We start from the raw sequence: 18077 nt of genomic DNA, 5'->3' as shown, positions 1-18077 counted from the left end.
TCTCCACTGAAGTGGCCCTAGAAGAAATCTAGAGGTGAAACCCATCACAACAAAGGCACCAGCATGTACACTACTGTGAACTGAGCTGTGAGCCCCTCAGGGTCTTACCAACTTCTTTCTATTTGTGGCCAGGACCTCCCACAGAGCCTGGAACATGATCATGATGATGATGGTGATGATGATGATTTCTGAACTGAGGGACTGAGGAGTGGATTAGAAAGTAGAGCCTACACATTATTTTCCCCTTGTTCTGAAATTTATTAATTTTGCTGGTGATTGTGAGCAATTACCGATCTTATTACCAGTTTTTACCACATTTAGAGTAGATATGTCAGCACCTCTAATCTTTCTCACGTGTTGAGAGAACTCAAGGGCACTTAGACCCATCTTATCAGAGGTAAAACACAAATGAAAGAGGCTGTATCAATTGCAAAGTGACTGAGAAAGAAAATAGTCAACATACTAAAATACATTGTGACTGGCTGCCATAGCATTGGTTTGGAGCCAGACATTTTATATATGTTTTTTACTCCTCATAACCCATCAAAAACAATAATGTTATTGCTAGAGATATATTGTTACAAATAAGAAAAGTGAGGCTAAAAGGGAGGTTAAGAAACTCCCAAATTCACACAGTCAGCAAGTGATACAATGATACAACCAAGAAATTTCAACTCTGGCCTCTCCCACAACCTAATGGGAGAAAGTATCATTTATTACAAAATCTCACAAATATTTAATTAAAAGTTATAATGAATATTATATGTATTTAGGAATACTATTATATATATATATACACACACATAAAAAATATATATATATATATTAAACTGGCATTTAGGCTGATGTCTGAAGGATTATTAGCATGCACTTATCCAGAGAAAGAGGAAGAACTTCAAAGTTATCTCTCACCCTACAAAGAATATCACATTTTGTCTTTTTGAGAGCTTATGAAGGCAATGGAAAGAATGCCACTTTCTACTACAGGAATTTCCTGTGATGTTTTAACAGTTGGAACAGTGGAAGCATGTCCAGGAACATCATTTTCTAACTTCATGAGACCAAGAAGCAGGAAACACTAAAAGCCATCATGCTTGATTCGAGATAACTTTAGTCAACAACTTGCTATGCCAGGTCCAGTCAATAGACAAAGTTTGACCTGAGAGGGCAACTATTCTTATCAGATCTGTTTGTTCTTTGCTTCCAAAGCTATTTTGTAACTTTCCAGAGATAATTCTTCCTGTTTATTAGCAGAGATTCTTCCTTATAAATTCTTTTTTTTCTTTTCAATTTAGACTGAAATAATATTTCTCTCAGGAAGTTGTCAATCTTTTAACATTTCTCAACTCGTAATGATTTTAATATGCAGATCCTTTGATCATCAGAGTGAAAGTTCAGCCTATGGTAAATACTGGTTATCAGTGCCAAACTATCTGTGAGGGGAAAAAAGATACAACGGAATCCTATGTTAAGCTTTTCACTAGCACAAGGGTCACAACTCAGATGTCTGTAGTAGTCAGGAGGCTAATTCAGTGGGAAAAAAATGTGTCCTTTAGGGACTGGGAATCACAGAGCCACTGTCCTATCTCAAGAGGATAGCCAGGACTCAGGGCAGGCAAATTCTATGCAGGAATTTGGTCCAGTGTCGTAAGACCTCCACATTTTAGTTGTTGTTGCTGTTTTAGAGAAGATAGCAACTCAGATTCTTACATAATATTTCCATAATGTTAATGTTGGCATTTAATTATTTGTAATACCATGCAATCCTAACAAAACACCTGTAAGCTAGGACTTGATAACCTTGATTCAAACCTATAGGACCTTAAATCTTAGGAATTCAGTAAACACTCAGTAAGCACTTTCTCCATGCTAGGCACTATGAAAGGACCAGAGATATTAACACAAATACAATCCAGCACCTGCCTTTGAGTTGCTCACATTCTGGTGACAGAAATGTGTATGTTGCAAATAGCTATGATCTATTAGGAGAAAACAAAATCAATCATATAGGACCACATATATTTAATTATAAATTATGATGGGTGCTGTAAAAGAAAAAATATGTAGTACAATTAGAGATCAGAAAAGGAGTAGGCTTGCATTTAAGGTGACATCTGAAGGATGAGCACACATTTATCCAAAGGAAGACAGCAAGGAAGAACATTCTAAACAGAAGGAGTCATATCTGTAAAGACCCTAAAGCAGGATGGAATTTGGCTTGTTTGGAGGAACTAAAAGGTGGCCCAAGAGTGTGGTACATAGTAAACAAGGGGGAAAGTCACATACCATGAGAATGGAGCAAGAAGCAGGGGTAGATTATACATGGACTTATGGTCCATCTTCAGAATTTTGTGAAAGAAGAAGCTATTGTCAAGATTTTAAACAGGAATATGGCAAAGTAAGATCTGGAGTTTTAAGGGATCATTCTGTATACAAGTTGGGAAATGGATTAGGAGAGTACTTTTTGTACCAGAACCCCAGTGACCAGTTAATAGGCTAATTCTGGAGTCTAGTTTTATCCTAGGGTGATGGTATTAGAGCTACAGAGAAGAATGCAAACTTAGGATATATTTTGGTGGTAATAGGTCACCATTAGAGTACAAAATGTGCACAGATAAAAGGTATGGAGGGAGATGACACTGGATAGGAAAACTTATGAATGACTTCAACTGCCATAGCAACAAACTTGGACTTTATCCTATGGGTAAGGCAACGCTCCTGAAGTTTTTCAGAAAGAGTTAACACAGTTGGATTTATGTTGAGAAAATAGTAACCTGATTTAGTCTTCTGCCTCATTGATGATGGATGCATGTACTCTATTTCTCACTCTCATCTGGAGAGCCCGAGCATATGCTGATGGCATTCAAGCTCACATGAGTGCTTGTGAACGGATTAGATTTTCCTGATGATGTGCAATTAGACAAGAGTAGCTGACATTGCTGCAATATAAAATATTCTATATAGAAATTTAGCATCTCACACTTTGGCTTCAGGAAATGAGGTATCAGATTCACTCCTTTGCTTAACTAGACAGACAAAATATATGAAAGAGTAGTTTTCAGACACTGAACAACAGACAGTATGAGAGAACGCTCCATGGGAGAAGAATAACAAATGAAGTAGGTCCTAGGTATACCCAAGCTCACTGCATAGAGAGGGTTTTCAGGGCATAGCACAATAAGGGTCAACAGTCTTTTGAGTTAAGGAAACATAGTTTAGGCTTTTGGTAGGCAAAAGTGGCTGGATTTGTAGGACAGAATCCTGAAGAGGACGGTACAGACACAGAGAAAGCGTTTTTGAGAATCTACACAGATGTCCTATCGAGTCTTCAACTAAGCGGTGATCTGCACATGCATATGAGGAAAGTATTGAAAGAAAGGAAGAAACAGGCAGAACAGTCCCTAGACCACACACATAAAAATAGTTTATTGTTCCCATCATCAAATATGGGAAGACCTCCTAATAAATGGGCAATGAGTAGAGGTAGAATCAACAGAAGGCACAGGAATTGGATAAAATTGGTCTAGACTGCACACTACTCAAAAGGTGACAAAGCCTTAAAAAAAAGACTTGAAAGTATCAAATCAATTCCGTGTCTCTCAACTATGTGCCAGCATAAAATTCAATACTAGTTACAAGAATGCAACAAAATCCAGCAATCAACATGTAAAACTCACAATGTTAATAAAAATTAACAAGCATTAAAAGAAGCAGAAAAAGTACTACCCATAATCAAGAAGAAATTAAGTAATCAATAGAAATAGAATCAGAGATAAAAGAAATGGTGGAACTGGCAGGCAAAGACATTAAGACAACTATTATAAGCTCTAGTATTGAGCTTATGCTCTAGAGCATGATGAGGAGAGAGAAGACATAAAAACACATAAATGGAAACTCTACAGATGAATATAATAGCTGAAGTGGGAAGTACACCGGATGAAATTAACAACCCTGTAAAAGAAAACATTAGAGAATATTATATATAGCAATAGAAACTATCTGAATGAATTTTGAAGATAAAAAAGACTGAACAAAATGAACAAAGCATCAATAATCTATGCGACAATATCAAGTGATGTCACATATGTGTAATTGGAATCCTAGAATGGGGAGGAACAGAAGAAATATGTGAAGAAATCATGGCTGAAAAATCTCCAAATGTGATGACATCTATAAACCTACAAAGGCTTGAAAAAAACAAAAAGAAGAAACATGAAGAAAACCATGCCAAGGCACATCATAATCAAGTTACTAAAGACCTGTGATGAGAAAAGACACAGAAACAAAAATCAGAATGACAGCAAACATCAGTAGAAACAATGCAGCCAGAAGACAATTCAGCATAGACCTTACTCTATGCTGAATTTGAGAAATCCATTTTAAAGACAAGGACAGGAAAAGCAAAGATAAAAAAAGATATACCATCCTAACTAACACTAACAAACAGAAGAGGGTATATAATGTATTGTTCCACTTATAGGACCTTATAGGAAAGAGGAATATAGTGGCAGAAAGCAGATCTGCAGCAGCTGGGCCCAGAGAGTGGGGGAAGGGATGACTGGAAGTGGTACAAGGCAGCTTCTCAGAGTGAAAGAACTGTTCTGCACCTTCATTCTGATGGTAGCTAAACATCTGTACACATTTGTCAAAGTTAAGCAAACATTCTACTTAAAGTTGGTGGATTTTATTGTATGCAACTTACACTTCAATAAAGATGATGAAAGGAAGAGAGGGAGGGGGCAGAAAAAAGAGAGAGGCAGGGAGGAATAAAGAGAAGAAGAGGGGAAGAGAATGGGAGCAAAGAAATTAATCATTTGGTTTCAAAAAGCACAGTCAGTCACTTCAGTAAGAATAGTTTCCATGAGCCTTTCACCCCATCGTGTAAAACATTTGAGCCCTTTTTTCTGATCCTTATTGGCTGCCCATGTCTCCACTCTGATGATCACCCTTTCCATGTCAAATTTATCACGCTGTGGTCCCAAACAAAGATAAATGCATCTCCAAGAGAAATCCCGGCACCTGCTGATGATAGTGAAATTCACCTAATTAAACGAGCTGGACTCCAAGCTGGGCACAGTTGGGATGCTCAGAAGATGGAGCTGTGATAAAGTGATAAAATAGGGCTGAAAGTGGTAGAGGTGAGAAAGATATGAAATACAGAAGAAAGACAAAACAATATAGGAACAGCTCTGAGTGTACTCACATCCCATGCTAATGGAAGATGTCTTGTCAAGCACCATAGAAAAAAATAGAAATAGAACCCATCCTCATCCTCTTATTCTGAGATGATTTACTAACCAAAGGTGATTCAAATCTCTGATTATATTTAAATAATAATAATTTAGATACCCTGGAAAATTAACTTCCTAAACTTTAACAAATATACTAGCAGCTTTCTTATTCACTTCAGATCACCATGGACCAAAGCTTTCATAATTGCAAAGACACAGAAGTGGGTATATTCGAATCTTTCTTAAAAGTGAAAGTTCACTACAGAAAGTATATATACCTCTATAGAGATCGTATGTTCCTCTAAATTTAAGGATGGTGAAAAAGTCATCCCCAGTAACTGTCCAGATGTTTTCATGGCTCTTTTTCTCCAGGTGCTTCTTACTCTGACCACACATTCCCTATGGAGAAGATGGATGATGCCATAGCTCCAGGACAGGAATACACCTATGAATGGCATATCAGTGAGGACAGCGGGCCCACACACAATGACCCTCCATGCCTTACACACATCTATTACTCCTATGACAATTTGATACAGGACTTCAACTCTGGGCTGATTGGACCTCTGCTTATTTGTAAGAAAGGTAAAAAATAAAAGAGAGCAAAAACTAAAATTGAAATGGTAAGACATACTATAATGGAATGAGACTTAGGAGAATCTTGGAACCTTTCTATAAATCAAACAAAGGGAGGAGTGCGGAAACTGGATCCTTGCTTGAGATTGGTATTTAAAGGTTGGAATCTTCCTATTTCTTTTCCTCTTTCCTTTGTCTCAGTCCTGGAAGACTCCCCAGGTAAATCCCTGAGAGTATGTTCTGATACCATGCCTGTATAATCTGTAACACTGACCTCAAGGCCAAGTCTTTTTGAAATTATACAGTAGCCTATACGTTGCTGAGTGTACTTAGAACTTTGACTAACATAATTGAGGTTTGGGTTGGTAATTTGGTATACAAACACTCAAAACTCAAGCTTCCTTTCTTATAAACAAGAACACTGGACAGTTTGGGTGGCAGATTTCAAACATATTTGATTGACTTTATAAAAAAAATTCGTTGGCTGGGCCTAGGAGCAAGCATGAATTTTCATTTTACCCCCAAATAATTCAGCCTGTCTTTCATTAAAACAACAAACAACCATGATATACTACACTGTGGGAAATAATGTGGTAGATTCACCATCTGTCTACACATACACACACACACCATATATACATACATTCCTAATTCTTTTGTTCAGTACAGAAATACACGTTTTCATTGCCTGGTATATAAAAGATGCTGTGATGGCACTGAAAAAAATTCAAATTTATAAAAAGGTCCTATTTTACTTTCATTTACTGTCAGCTGCCTTTGTCAGCTGTGAGAATGGATTAACCTTAACCTCAACAAATTCTCTAGTGCCTCATCACATGCACAAGCAAGATGGCTATATGAAACTTGGAGTATACTTTGCCAGCTGAACTTAAGTACCTGTTGATTGGCCTGTTGACACTAGAGGAAATGAACACTTTCACTAAAGCCTTGACAGTCACCAAATGTTTTTTTTCCTTGTGCCTGATTAAGTTTACCTTTAAATCCCCATTCCTCGAGGCTGTAAGGTGTCAGAGAAAAAACTTACTGTGGTACCAGGATTTTAGTAAGCCCCTAATCATTATTACTTGTTAAAAATGCTATTTTTAAAAGATTTATTTATTTATTTCAGAGGCAGAGTGTATGCGCACACTAGTGGGGGAGGGACAGAAGCAGAGCAAGAATCTCAAGCAGATTTCATGCTGAGTGTGGAGCTCAATGGAGGGCTCAGTCTCATGACCCTGAGATCATGACCTGAGTCGAAATCAAGAATTGACTGCTGAACCAACTGAGTCATGAAGGGGCCCCAAGATGCTATTTTTAAAATAAGAACTTCTTAAAGTTACCATTATGATTGGCTGCTTGCCTTAAATTTTTTGCTATCTGGGAATTCGTAGTGAGAGTCTTCTGTCCGGGATGCTATTAAAAAGTACATCTTTTCTTTCATAGGCACCCTCACTGAGAATGGGATTCAGAAGATGTTTGACAAACAACATGTGCTGATGTTTGCTGTGTTTGATGAAAGCAAGAGCTGGAGCCAGTCATCATCTTTAATGTACACAGTCAATGGCTATGTGAATGGGACAATGCCAGGTAATATGTGGGCTGCACGCTATCCAACCACAACAAAATCGTCAGTGCCTTTGGTCCCATTGTTTTCCTCAAAGCTCTATGGAAGTTGACCAAATTCATACTGTTTTTCAACTCCTAATCAGAAAGATAATGTAATCCACTTCAGTGGTTCTCAAGATTTCATCATCTGTTTTTTTGTTTGTTTAACCAACAACTTCAACAGACAAGTGGAAGTTACCTAAGAGAAAGACTGTGTAGCTTAATATATTGGATGTAGGAATCTGAGCAGGTTTCACCTTACCCTGTGCCTCCAGGAAGACGTCCAAGATAGTAGCTCAGTCTCCTTCAGTGAGTTCTTTGGTCCCTGCTACATGGTGGTCATGGCTTCTTCCATAGAGGAAACTCTACAAAATACAAATTCAAGGTCAATCCCTAGCAGGAAGGATTAGCAGAAAGAATACAAGGAAGACATTTAGAGTGAAGATGAATAGATTAGGAGAAATATCCCACTAACAAAAATACTATGAGCATTTCAAAAGGTGATGGATGAGTAATATCCAATGGCACGTAGGACCTTCTCTCTTTCCATTTGCATAGAGACTTTTTTGGAAAAGCAAAATCATAGCAACTGTTAAGAGCAAGAAAAACGACAAAACTGACTCCCATCCAGACTCCTTCCACCTCTGATAGAAACGACTTAGAACCCAAGATCCTGAGGAAAATAAGGGAAAAATGAAAACATTATTTTATTAAATAATTCCATACTTCAAAACACTAAGCTTCTCAGAGGTCATTCTCTGTATCTGAAAATCACAAGTGGCTTTACTTACGGAAAACAAAACTTGTCAAAAGTTGAGGTCTGGACATTGCTTTTAAACTGTATTCTATTTGATTTGGCGCTATCTTCCCACCTGGGTTATTATAAATGTGTTCAGATGACTCTGGTTTTGATTGTTCAGAGTTCCAAAAATTAGTTAATTGACCTCTGTCTTAGATCTGAGTTCCAGCCTTGTTCCATCTTTGCTTAGTGTGATCCTTGGAAGCTTATTGTCTCAATGTGACTATTTACAAAAATGGATTGACCATTTACCCTGGAGCAGGGAGTGTTTAGGAATTTTTTACATACAAAATAGCATTGCCAGTGCTCTAATCTTTAGAGGGGAGTGGTCAAGGAGACCTTGTATCTGTGTCCTGGCAGAGTGAATCATTTCTATAAACTTATAGAAGTCAAACAAAGGCAAGCCATATGCAAAAAATTAATAATTTGGTCAGGGCATAGAGATTATGAGTTTATAGTCAAAAAAGAGTAGTTGGGGCTTTAAGAGAGGCAGGATTGGGGGCCATTGTTAGTAGAACAGAAAAGTTAATACTGTGCAATTACATTATGGAGCAGGTAAATTAAATAAATGCAATAAATGCTAATACAGGCAGCCTGGGTGGCTCAGTGGTTTAGCACCACCTTCAGCCCAGGTTGTGATCCTGGAGACCCGGGATGGAGTCCCAAGTCCGGCTCCCTGCATGGAGCCTGCTTCTCCCTCTGCCTGTGTCTCTGCCTCTCTCTCTCTCTCTCTCTCTCTCTCTCTCTGTGTGTGTGTGTGTGTCTCATGAATAAGTAAATAAAGTTTTTTAAAAAAATAAATGCTAATACAGATATATTAAGTGCTTAATTCAGCATAAGCACTTCTTTGGGGTAGATAAATACTTTCATCAAAGCCTCCTACCTTCTAGTTTCTTGTTCAAAGTTTCTAACTTCTTGTTCTCACCCACCGTCTAGGAATCCCTAAAGTGGTCTCTTAAAAAATACAAGCCCCTCAGCCTCTCTATGGGTATGGAACTGATTCTCAGTCCCATAATGTAGTATCTAGTGATTATGGATCTGAAATTTGAAACTCAAGCCAAGGATTGAAGCTAGGGTTGGAACCTCCTACAGAGCAAATTAACATTTTCCCAGTAACTGTGAGCACACAAAAGGAGCAGAACTCAACTTTTGTCCTCAGTTTTCATTATTTCATCCATGAAATGCTCCCAGTGGCCTAGCATAATGAAGACTTGTCCATTGCATTTAAGGAGAGGCTATATTCCACAGAATAATTCATTGCCTTGTCACTTAAACAATCAATCACTTAAACAATCAACAAGTGGTTATAGAAGCAATAAAAAATTATTAAAGCATCTTCACATCCTTCCCTTAGGCAGAGCTTTGACCTCTATCCAGCTGAGAGGATTAGGCCCCTGAACTCAGCCTTACTGAGGGCTCTGGTAATTCCCTCCAGCTGAGCCTAAATTGATTCTAGAGTGACCAATACCCCAGGCTTTCCCTGCAGGAAGTCCTGCATCCTGGGAAACTCCTCAGTCCCAGGTAAACCAGGATGATGGGTTACCTACTTGGTTTCCTCCCTGGCTAATCCCTTAGCAATCCTTGTGTTTTTGAATTAGCTTTCCTCATCTCTGGGCTCTATTCTTACCTCTAGAGTACCAGTCATTGCAATGAGTTATGACTGCTTGTTTTCCCATCCCTCAGATGTCTACTTTGCTAGGGCAGGAACCACAGTTGGAGTGTCTATACCCCCAGAAACAATGCCTGATGCATAGGAGGTGTTCAATACGTGTCTAGAGAGTGAATTTTTTTATTTTATTTTATTTTATTTTGTTTTATTTTTATTTTTTGAATTTTTTATTATAAAGTGCTGACTGCCTGTTTCACTCCCCATCTCTCCCTGTCAGATATCACGGTTTGTGCCCATGACCACATTAGCTGGCATCTGATTGGAATGAGCTCTGGGCCAGAACTGTTCTCCATTCATTTCAATGGCCAGGTCTTGGAGCAGAATCATCATAAGATCTCAGCCATCACCCTTGTCAGTGCTACATCCACTACTGCAAACATGACTATGAGCCCACAGGGAAAGTGGATCATATCTTCTCTCATCACAAGACATTTTCAAGGTAAGAAATTCCTCCAACAATTTTGCTTGTGAATATAGGATCTTTTTTACCCAAACACTAACTCCCCCATTCTCCTTTGCCCTTTCAAGCCATTCATGCTCCAGACACACATACCTTAGTCCTGAGAACAGAATTTAGTTCTTCTGCTCTTAGACTTATAACACATTCATTGGGATGGAGGAAGTGGGGAAATTGACAAAAAATTTTTAAAGTGAAGCAAAAGCTGAAGAAGGGTCTACTTCCTCAAAAGGAGAAAAAAAGGAAGGAAACAAATACATACATAGAGATATTCTTCCATGGGCTTTAGTATTCAGCTAAAGGAAAAAAATCTAAGTGCTAGAACAAATCAAACATCTGCAAATTTATGGAGGCACAAAGTTACTGAAAGTGCAAAAGATTTAACCTGAAAAGATTCTTTTTTGTAAAAAGACGAACACAAAACCTGGAATAAAGAGCAACCCAATGGATGGATTTTGAATGGAAAAAAAAAACATAATATTTAACTAGCTGAGGAGTGAGCTTTAAAGAACATCAGTAAATTTTGGTGGGGAAAAGAAAATCAGCCCAGGTTGTTATGTGGGATCATGTAAACAAAATAACTAATTGTTCTATTACACATTGTTGCTTTAAAACTGTTGGGAAGAAGGTCTGGGTAAAAGGAGGCCAAAATGTAAGTAAATGGTATCACTATAGGAAATTATTTTCTTATAAAACAATGTATATAAAAGCCAGACACATAAGAAAGAGACAGTTTGATGGGACTATTTTGTTTCCTATTCACACTGAGCAGTCAAAATTTTGAAATTGTCACCATACATACCTGGAAGATAGAGTCCCCAATAACAATAAAACAACAACAACAGTAATATTATTGACATTAAATGCTTTTTATATTAACTTACTTAATTTTCAAAGAAGATTTTATTTATTAGGGAGAAGCAGGCTGCCCACGGGGAGCCTGATGTGGGACTCGATCCCAGGACCCTGGGATCATGACCTAAGCCAAAGGCAGATGCCCAACTGCTGAGCCATACAGGCATCCCTACTTATTTAATTTTTAACAACAATTTTGCACGGTATGTACTACCATTATCTCCATTTTACAAATAAAGGGACAGATGACAGGAAAAATGAGAAATCAACAAGGCCTAAGTCATAAGATTTTAAGGATCTTGAAATTATACTTCTTTTCCTGAAGGAAACAAAGAAAGTCTTTTCAAGTTTTTTCTCTAACCCATCCTCTCTTTCCTTTGCTTTTTATTCTTGCCCCTTTCTGTACTGCACCAGAAGAGCTGCAGACCAAAATGTTCAGAATTTGTATGAGCATTACCTTTACTTAACAATAAAGGTATTATTTAAACCCTCCATAAGTTTTTTTAAAAGATAGGCATTTTGGTCAGCTATAATTTCTTCTCTCAAATTCCTTCACTGCCTTTGTATTCTAATTCAGCTGGGATGCAGGCTTACATAGACATTAAAAACTGTGCAAAGAAAACCAGGAATCCTAAGAAACTGACTCGTGACCAGAGGCGGTACATGAAGAGGTGGGAATACTTCATCGCTGCAGAAGAGGTCATTTGGGACTATGCACCTGTAATACCAGCAAATATGGACAAGTGAGTTTTGGGGTTCTTATCACTGTGTGAAGGTTCAGGGGTCATAGGTTCATGGCATGAAATGCCATGAGTTGATAGCTCTGAAGAGTATATATGTATTGGATTCAAGTCTTTTTGTCCAAACCAATCTGGAATTACTCTAAACTCACCAAGGGAACTCAGCATCATAAGAGTAGTAATAGTAGTAGTAACAATAATGACAGTAGTAGTAGAAGTAGTAATAGTAATAGCAGCTACCACTTGTCGGATGCTTGCTATTGCCAAGCACTGTGTGAAATATTTTCTATGAGTGTTACTTTAACTCTCCAAGTTACAAACAGCTTTTATTTATTTTTTAGATTAAAAAGATATGAGAGAGTAAGAAATTTAGAAATTCAAATAACTCTTGACACTTGAAAAATATTTGAGCTCACTCACGATAAGAGAAGTGCAAATTAAACTACACTGAGATACTATTTTCTACCTCTCAGACTCACAAATCCAGATGATATAATCTGTTGACAAGGCTGTAGGAAACAGCACTATCATACATTGTTGGTGGAAGAGTAGTTTGGTACAGCTATTCTAGAGGATGTTTTTGAAAATATGTATCACAATTATAAATGCATATGTCCTCTGACCCAACAATCTTACTTTGGGAATTTGCTCTATAGACATACTTGTTCACATGTGAAATGATGTATGTACTGGATATTCACTGCTGCACTGTTAGTAGTAGCAAAAGATTGGAAATAACCTAAAATATCCATCAATAGGAAATTAGTTTAATAAATTATGGCACATCTATATGATGGAATACTATGTATCTGTTTTCAAGAAAGGATGTAAATGCCCCCTGTGTATTAATATAAAAAGTTCTCCAAGATACATTGTTAGATTAAGAATTCAAGGGAGGAAAAAATGGTAGAATAGGAGATCTCCTGCTCATCTCCCCACACAGCAATAGCAATTTGACAGCTATCCACAAAGAGAAGTACTTCTGTGAGAGCTTTGGGGTTGAGGTAGGAATTTGAGAAACTTCAAGATCTTCCCAGTGGGAGCCAAGACAAAAGAAGGATATTTTGAGAAGGCATCTCATGCTCAGGTGGTAGATTCATTGTTGGTGCTCCCAGCTACAAACTTGGAAACAGCCTTGTCGCATCGTGGACTCAGGTATAGCCCCACTTGGCCTTGGTCTTGACACCAGCTCCATTTGCCAAAGGACCCGAGAGAAGTCACACCTGTCTGTGACCCTAGAGGGTGGCCTACAGATTTTGGTCTGAGTATAGATCTAAAAGTGGCCCTGTAACCAGCTTCAGCCCTGGAATAGTCCTGACAGCTAAGAGACTTTGAGGGAGCCACAACCATCTATGCCCCAGGAGGCTGGTCTACAGATCTTAGTCCCACTGCAGATCTTGAAGCATCACTGTAACCCAGCTCCAACTCTGCCAACTGCAGTCTTGCCCACCCAGGGACATACTCAATGGCCTGGTGGGAGCCTTCTCAAGGACCAAATAGGAGCCACACCCATCAAAAAAAATAACAATGCTGCCATTTGCAGACTCAACTTTAGACTTTGAAATAAGCCACTATCCCAACACTAGCTTTACTGACCAAGGTCCTAGGGGCAGTCCCATCAGCCCAGAGACCAGATAGGGTCCATGCCCACCTGAGCCCCTGGTAAAAGGCCTGCCAACCACAGATGCCACTACAGGCTCAGAAGCAGCTACATGACCTGGTTCCAGCTTCATTCAACTGTAATCACAGAAGTAATCCCAGCAGCCGAGACTTAACAGGATTCTCTACCTGACAAAATTAGTAATACTGAAAGAAAGCATTTAAACCTTCAAATGTACATGAACACAAGGCTACACGAATCACAAAAAGTCAGGCAAATATGGCACTACAAAGGAAACTAATAAAACTCAAGTAATCAATGTGAAAGAAATAGAAATCTACAAATTCTCTCATGAAAAATTCAAAATAATCATCTTAAAGAAGTTCAGTGAGGTGCAGGAGAACAGATAGGCAATGAAATGAAATCAGGAAAACAATACATAAATAAAATAAGTGTAATAAATAAATAAAAACCATCAAAAATAACTAAACAGAGAACCTAGAACAGAAGGATATAATGACAGAACCTAAAAATTCAATAGAAAGCTTCAATAGCAGACTGGATCATGCAGAAGAAAATTTCAGAAAAATAAATAATGAGAAATTATTCAGTTACAAAGACAAAAAGGAAAAAAATGGAAGAGAGTAAAGAAAGCTTATATTACCTATAGGATACCATCAAAAGAATGAATATATGCATGATGAGAATCCCTAAAGGAGAAGAAATGAAGGAGCAGAAAGCTTATATGAAGATAGTGACTGGGACACCTGGGTAGCTCAGTAGTTGTCTCTGCCTTTGGCTCAGAGTGTGATCCCGCGGTCCAGGGATCAAGTCTCACATCTGACTCCCTGCAAGGAACCTGCTTCTCCCTCTACCTATGTCTCTGCCTCTTTCTGTGTCTCTCATGAATAAATTAAATTAAATTAAGGTAATAACTAAAAACTTCCCCAATCTTGGGAGGGTTATAGATAAACATATTCATGAACCTCAAAGGACTTCAAGCAAGATCTACCCAAATATTATCCTGAGATATATGATTATGAAATTGTCAAAAGTCAAAGAGAGAATCCCGAAAGAAGCAAGAGATAAAGAACTCGTCATATACAAGGGGACCCCTATAAGGCTATCGAGATTTCTCAGAAGAAACCTTGTAAGCTAGGAAAGTGTGGGATATACTCAAGTTGCTGAAAGGAAAAAAAAGAACGATCTGCCAACAAATAATACTAAATCAATCAAAGCTGTTCTTTAGAAGCGGAGAGATAGAGACATTCCAAGACAAAGAAAGGCTGAGAGAATTAAGCATCACTAGCCTGCCTTACAAGAAATGCTAAAGAGAGTTCTTTAAGTTGAAAGGACACTAAGTAACAACATGAAAGTATAAAAATTTCTGGTAAAGCTAAATATATAGTCAAATTCAGAATACTCTAATACTGTAATGGTGGTGCATAATGACTTTTAACTCTATTTAAAATTTAAAAAATTTTAATTTTTTAATTTTTTTAAAATTTAAAAAAACTTTAAAATAAAAGTCTAAAGACAAAAGCATTAAAATCACCAGGTTAAATACTTTGTTAATGGATATACAAAGATATAAAGTGCTACATCAATAGCACAAATTGGGAGGGAATAGTAAGTAATAGTATGTAGAAATTTTTATACAGTTGAATTTAAGTTGTCATCAGCTTAAAATAAATTGTTAGAACTTTTAGACATTTGATATAAGCCTCATGGCACCCACAAAGCAAAAATTTCTACCTCTAGTAGGTACACAGAAGATAAAAGAATAAAAACATATAAGTACAAAAAAATCAGCAAATCACAGGAAATATAGCAACAGAGGAAGAAAGAAGCAAAAGAACTACAAGAAAGTCAGAAAACAACAAAATATCAATAGTAAATCCTCACCTATCAATGCTTATTCTAAATAAAAATGGATTAAATTCTCCAATAAAAAGATAAGAGTAGCCAGATGGATAAAAACTGAGATCTAATAATGTACTGCCTACAAGAGACTCACTTTAGATTTTATTTTATTTTATTTTATTTTATTTTATTTTATTTTATTTTATTATTTTATTTTTTTATTTATGATAGTCACACACAGAGAGAGAGAGGCAGAGACACAGGCAGAGGGAAAAGCAGGCTCCACGCACCGGGAGCCTGACGTGGGATTCGATCCCCGGTCTCCAGGATCAGCCCTGGGCCACAGGCAGGCGCCAAACCGCTGCGCCCCTCACTTTAGCTTTAAGGATATACATTTGTTAAAAGTAAAATGATAAAAAAAAAATTTCCATGCAAATAGTAACCAAAGGAGAACAGAAGTGGCTATAATTATATAAGGCAAAATAGACTTTAAGCCAAACTGTCATAAGAGATAAGGTCACTATATGATAAAGGGGTTAATTTATCAAGAGGTTATAACAATTAAAAATATATATACCCCCTAACATTGGACCACCTAAATATATGAAGCAGATATTAAGAGAACTGAATGGAGAAATATACAATACAATAAAAATGGCAAATTAAATACGTCACTTTAAACAATAGATAAATCATCTAGACATAAAATCAATAAGGAAATAGTGGAATTGAATAACACTATAAACCAATTAGACCTAATAGACATGTAAAGAACAATCCATCCAACAGCAGCAGAATACATATTCTTTGCAACCATACATGAAATATTCTCTAGGATACATCATATGTTAGGTCACAAAATAAGTCTTACCAAAATCATACCAAATAAATATCTTTTCTGACCACAGTGGTATGAAACTGGAAATCAGTAACAGAAAGAAAATTGGAAAATTCACAAATATGTGGAAATTAAACATACTTTCCATAATGGTCAAAAAGAAATCTAGTGGGAAATTTTTTAAAAAATATCATGAGACAAATGAAAATGGAAACACAACATACAAAAACTTAGGAATACAGCAAAAACAGTTATGAGAGAAGTTTATAGAAATAAATGCCTACATTAAAAAACAAAGAAAGTTCTCAAATAACCTAACTTTATACCTCAAGGAGTTGGACGGGCACTGCAGATTAAGCCCAGTTGGCAGAAGGAATGAAATAAAGATTAGAGGAAAAATAAATGAGGTAGACACTGGAAAAAAAATAGAAAAGATCAACATAACTGATAGTTTTTTTGAAAAGATAAACCAAATGGACAAACCTTTAGCCAAACTAACCAAGGAAAGAGAGGACTCAAATAATTAAAATTATAACTGAAAGAGGAGACATTACAATTGATACCACAGAGATGCAAAGGATCCTGAGAGACTACTATAATGATGATATGCCAACATATTGGATAGTCTAGAATAAATGGATAATTTCCTAGAAATATACACCCTAGGAAGACTGAATCATAAAGAAATAGAACATCTGAACTGACCAGTAACAAGTAAGAAGATTGAATCAGTGATCAAAAGCCTCTGAACAAAGAAAAGCCCAGTATCACATGGCTTCACAGATGAATTATACCAAACATTTAAAGAATTAATACTAAGCTACAAATTCTTCCAAAATATTGAAGAGGAGACAACACTTCCAAACTTATTTTACAAGGCCAGCATTTTCCTCATGCCAAAGCCAGATAAGGAGAATACAAAAAAAGAAAATGACAGCCAATATCCTTGTTGAACACAGATGCAAAAATCACCAGAGTATTAGTATACAGCAGATTAAAATGATCATACACCATGATCAAGTGAGGATTTTTGGATTTTTCACCATGTACAAATCAATAAACATAATATATCATATTTGGATTATCATTTTTGGATTTTTCACCATGTACAAATCAATAAACATAATATATCATATCAACAAAATGAAGGATAAAAGTATAATAGCAACCCAGGTGATGCAGAAGAAACAATTGACAAAATTCAACACTTATCTTGATAAAAAACTCTTAACAAGTTAGGTACAGAAGAAATGTATACAATAAAGGCTGTATATGACAAACCAAAAGCTAGCATCATATTCAAAGAAAGCTTTTTCTCTAAGGTCAGGAACAAAACAAGAGTGCCTACCATCTTTAGTCAACATAGTGCTAGAAATCCTAGCCACAGCAATCAGGCAAGAAAAAGAAATAAAAGTTATCCAAATTGCTAAGGAAAAAGTAAAATTGTCTCTCTTTGCAGATAATATGATTTTATATATAGAAAACCCTTAGGATTCCACCAAAAATCTATTATAACTAATAAAATAATGCAGTAAGTTGCAGTATATGAATTAAATTTATAAAAATCAGCTGCACTTATTAAACTAATAGCAATCTATCCAAAACAGAAATGAAGAAAACAAGCCCATTCCAATAGAATTAAAAATAATAACACTTAGGAACAAATTTAACCAAGGAGGTAAAAGATCTATACAACGAAAACAAAAACTATAAAATACTGATGAAAGATATTGAAGAGGAAACAACCAAAAAGAAAAATGTTCTATGTTAATGGATTGGAAGAACTAATATTGCTAAAATATTCATATTAATCAAAGTGATCTACAGATTCAATACAATCC

The 18077-nt window shown here is 36.7% G+C and overlaps 1 protein-coding gene across 2 annotated transcripts in view; it reads left to right on the top strand.

Annotated features, from left to right (window-relative positions):
• F5 (coagulation factor V) overlaps nucleotides 1-18077 on the top strand; it is a 68530-nt gene that overhangs the window by 15507 nt on the left and 34946 nt on the right. For both annotated transcript variants that reach the window (XM_026003336.2, XM_026003338.2), the window contains exons 4-7: nucleotides 5604-5816; nucleotides 7254-7397; nucleotides 10101-10322; nucleotides 11773-11938. In XM_026003336.2, coding sequence (XP_025859121.2) covers nucleotides 5604-5816; nucleotides 7254-7397; nucleotides 10101-10322; nucleotides 11773-11938 — 745 coding nt within the window. The remainder of the gene's footprint in view (nucleotides 1-5603; nucleotides 5817-7253; nucleotides 7398-10100; nucleotides 10323-11772; nucleotides 11939-18077) is intronic.

Source organism: Vulpes vulpes, chromosome 13 (assembly GCF_048418805.1).
Source record: "Vulpes vulpes isolate BD-2025 chromosome 13, VulVul3, whole genome shotgun sequence".
In the NCBI taxonomy this organism is placed as follows: Eukaryota; Metazoa; Chordata; class Mammalia; order Carnivora; family Canidae; genus Vulpes; species Vulpes vulpes.
The sequence above is the reverse complement of the archived record's forward strand: the minus strand, read 5'-3'. Positions and strand labels throughout refer to the sequence as shown.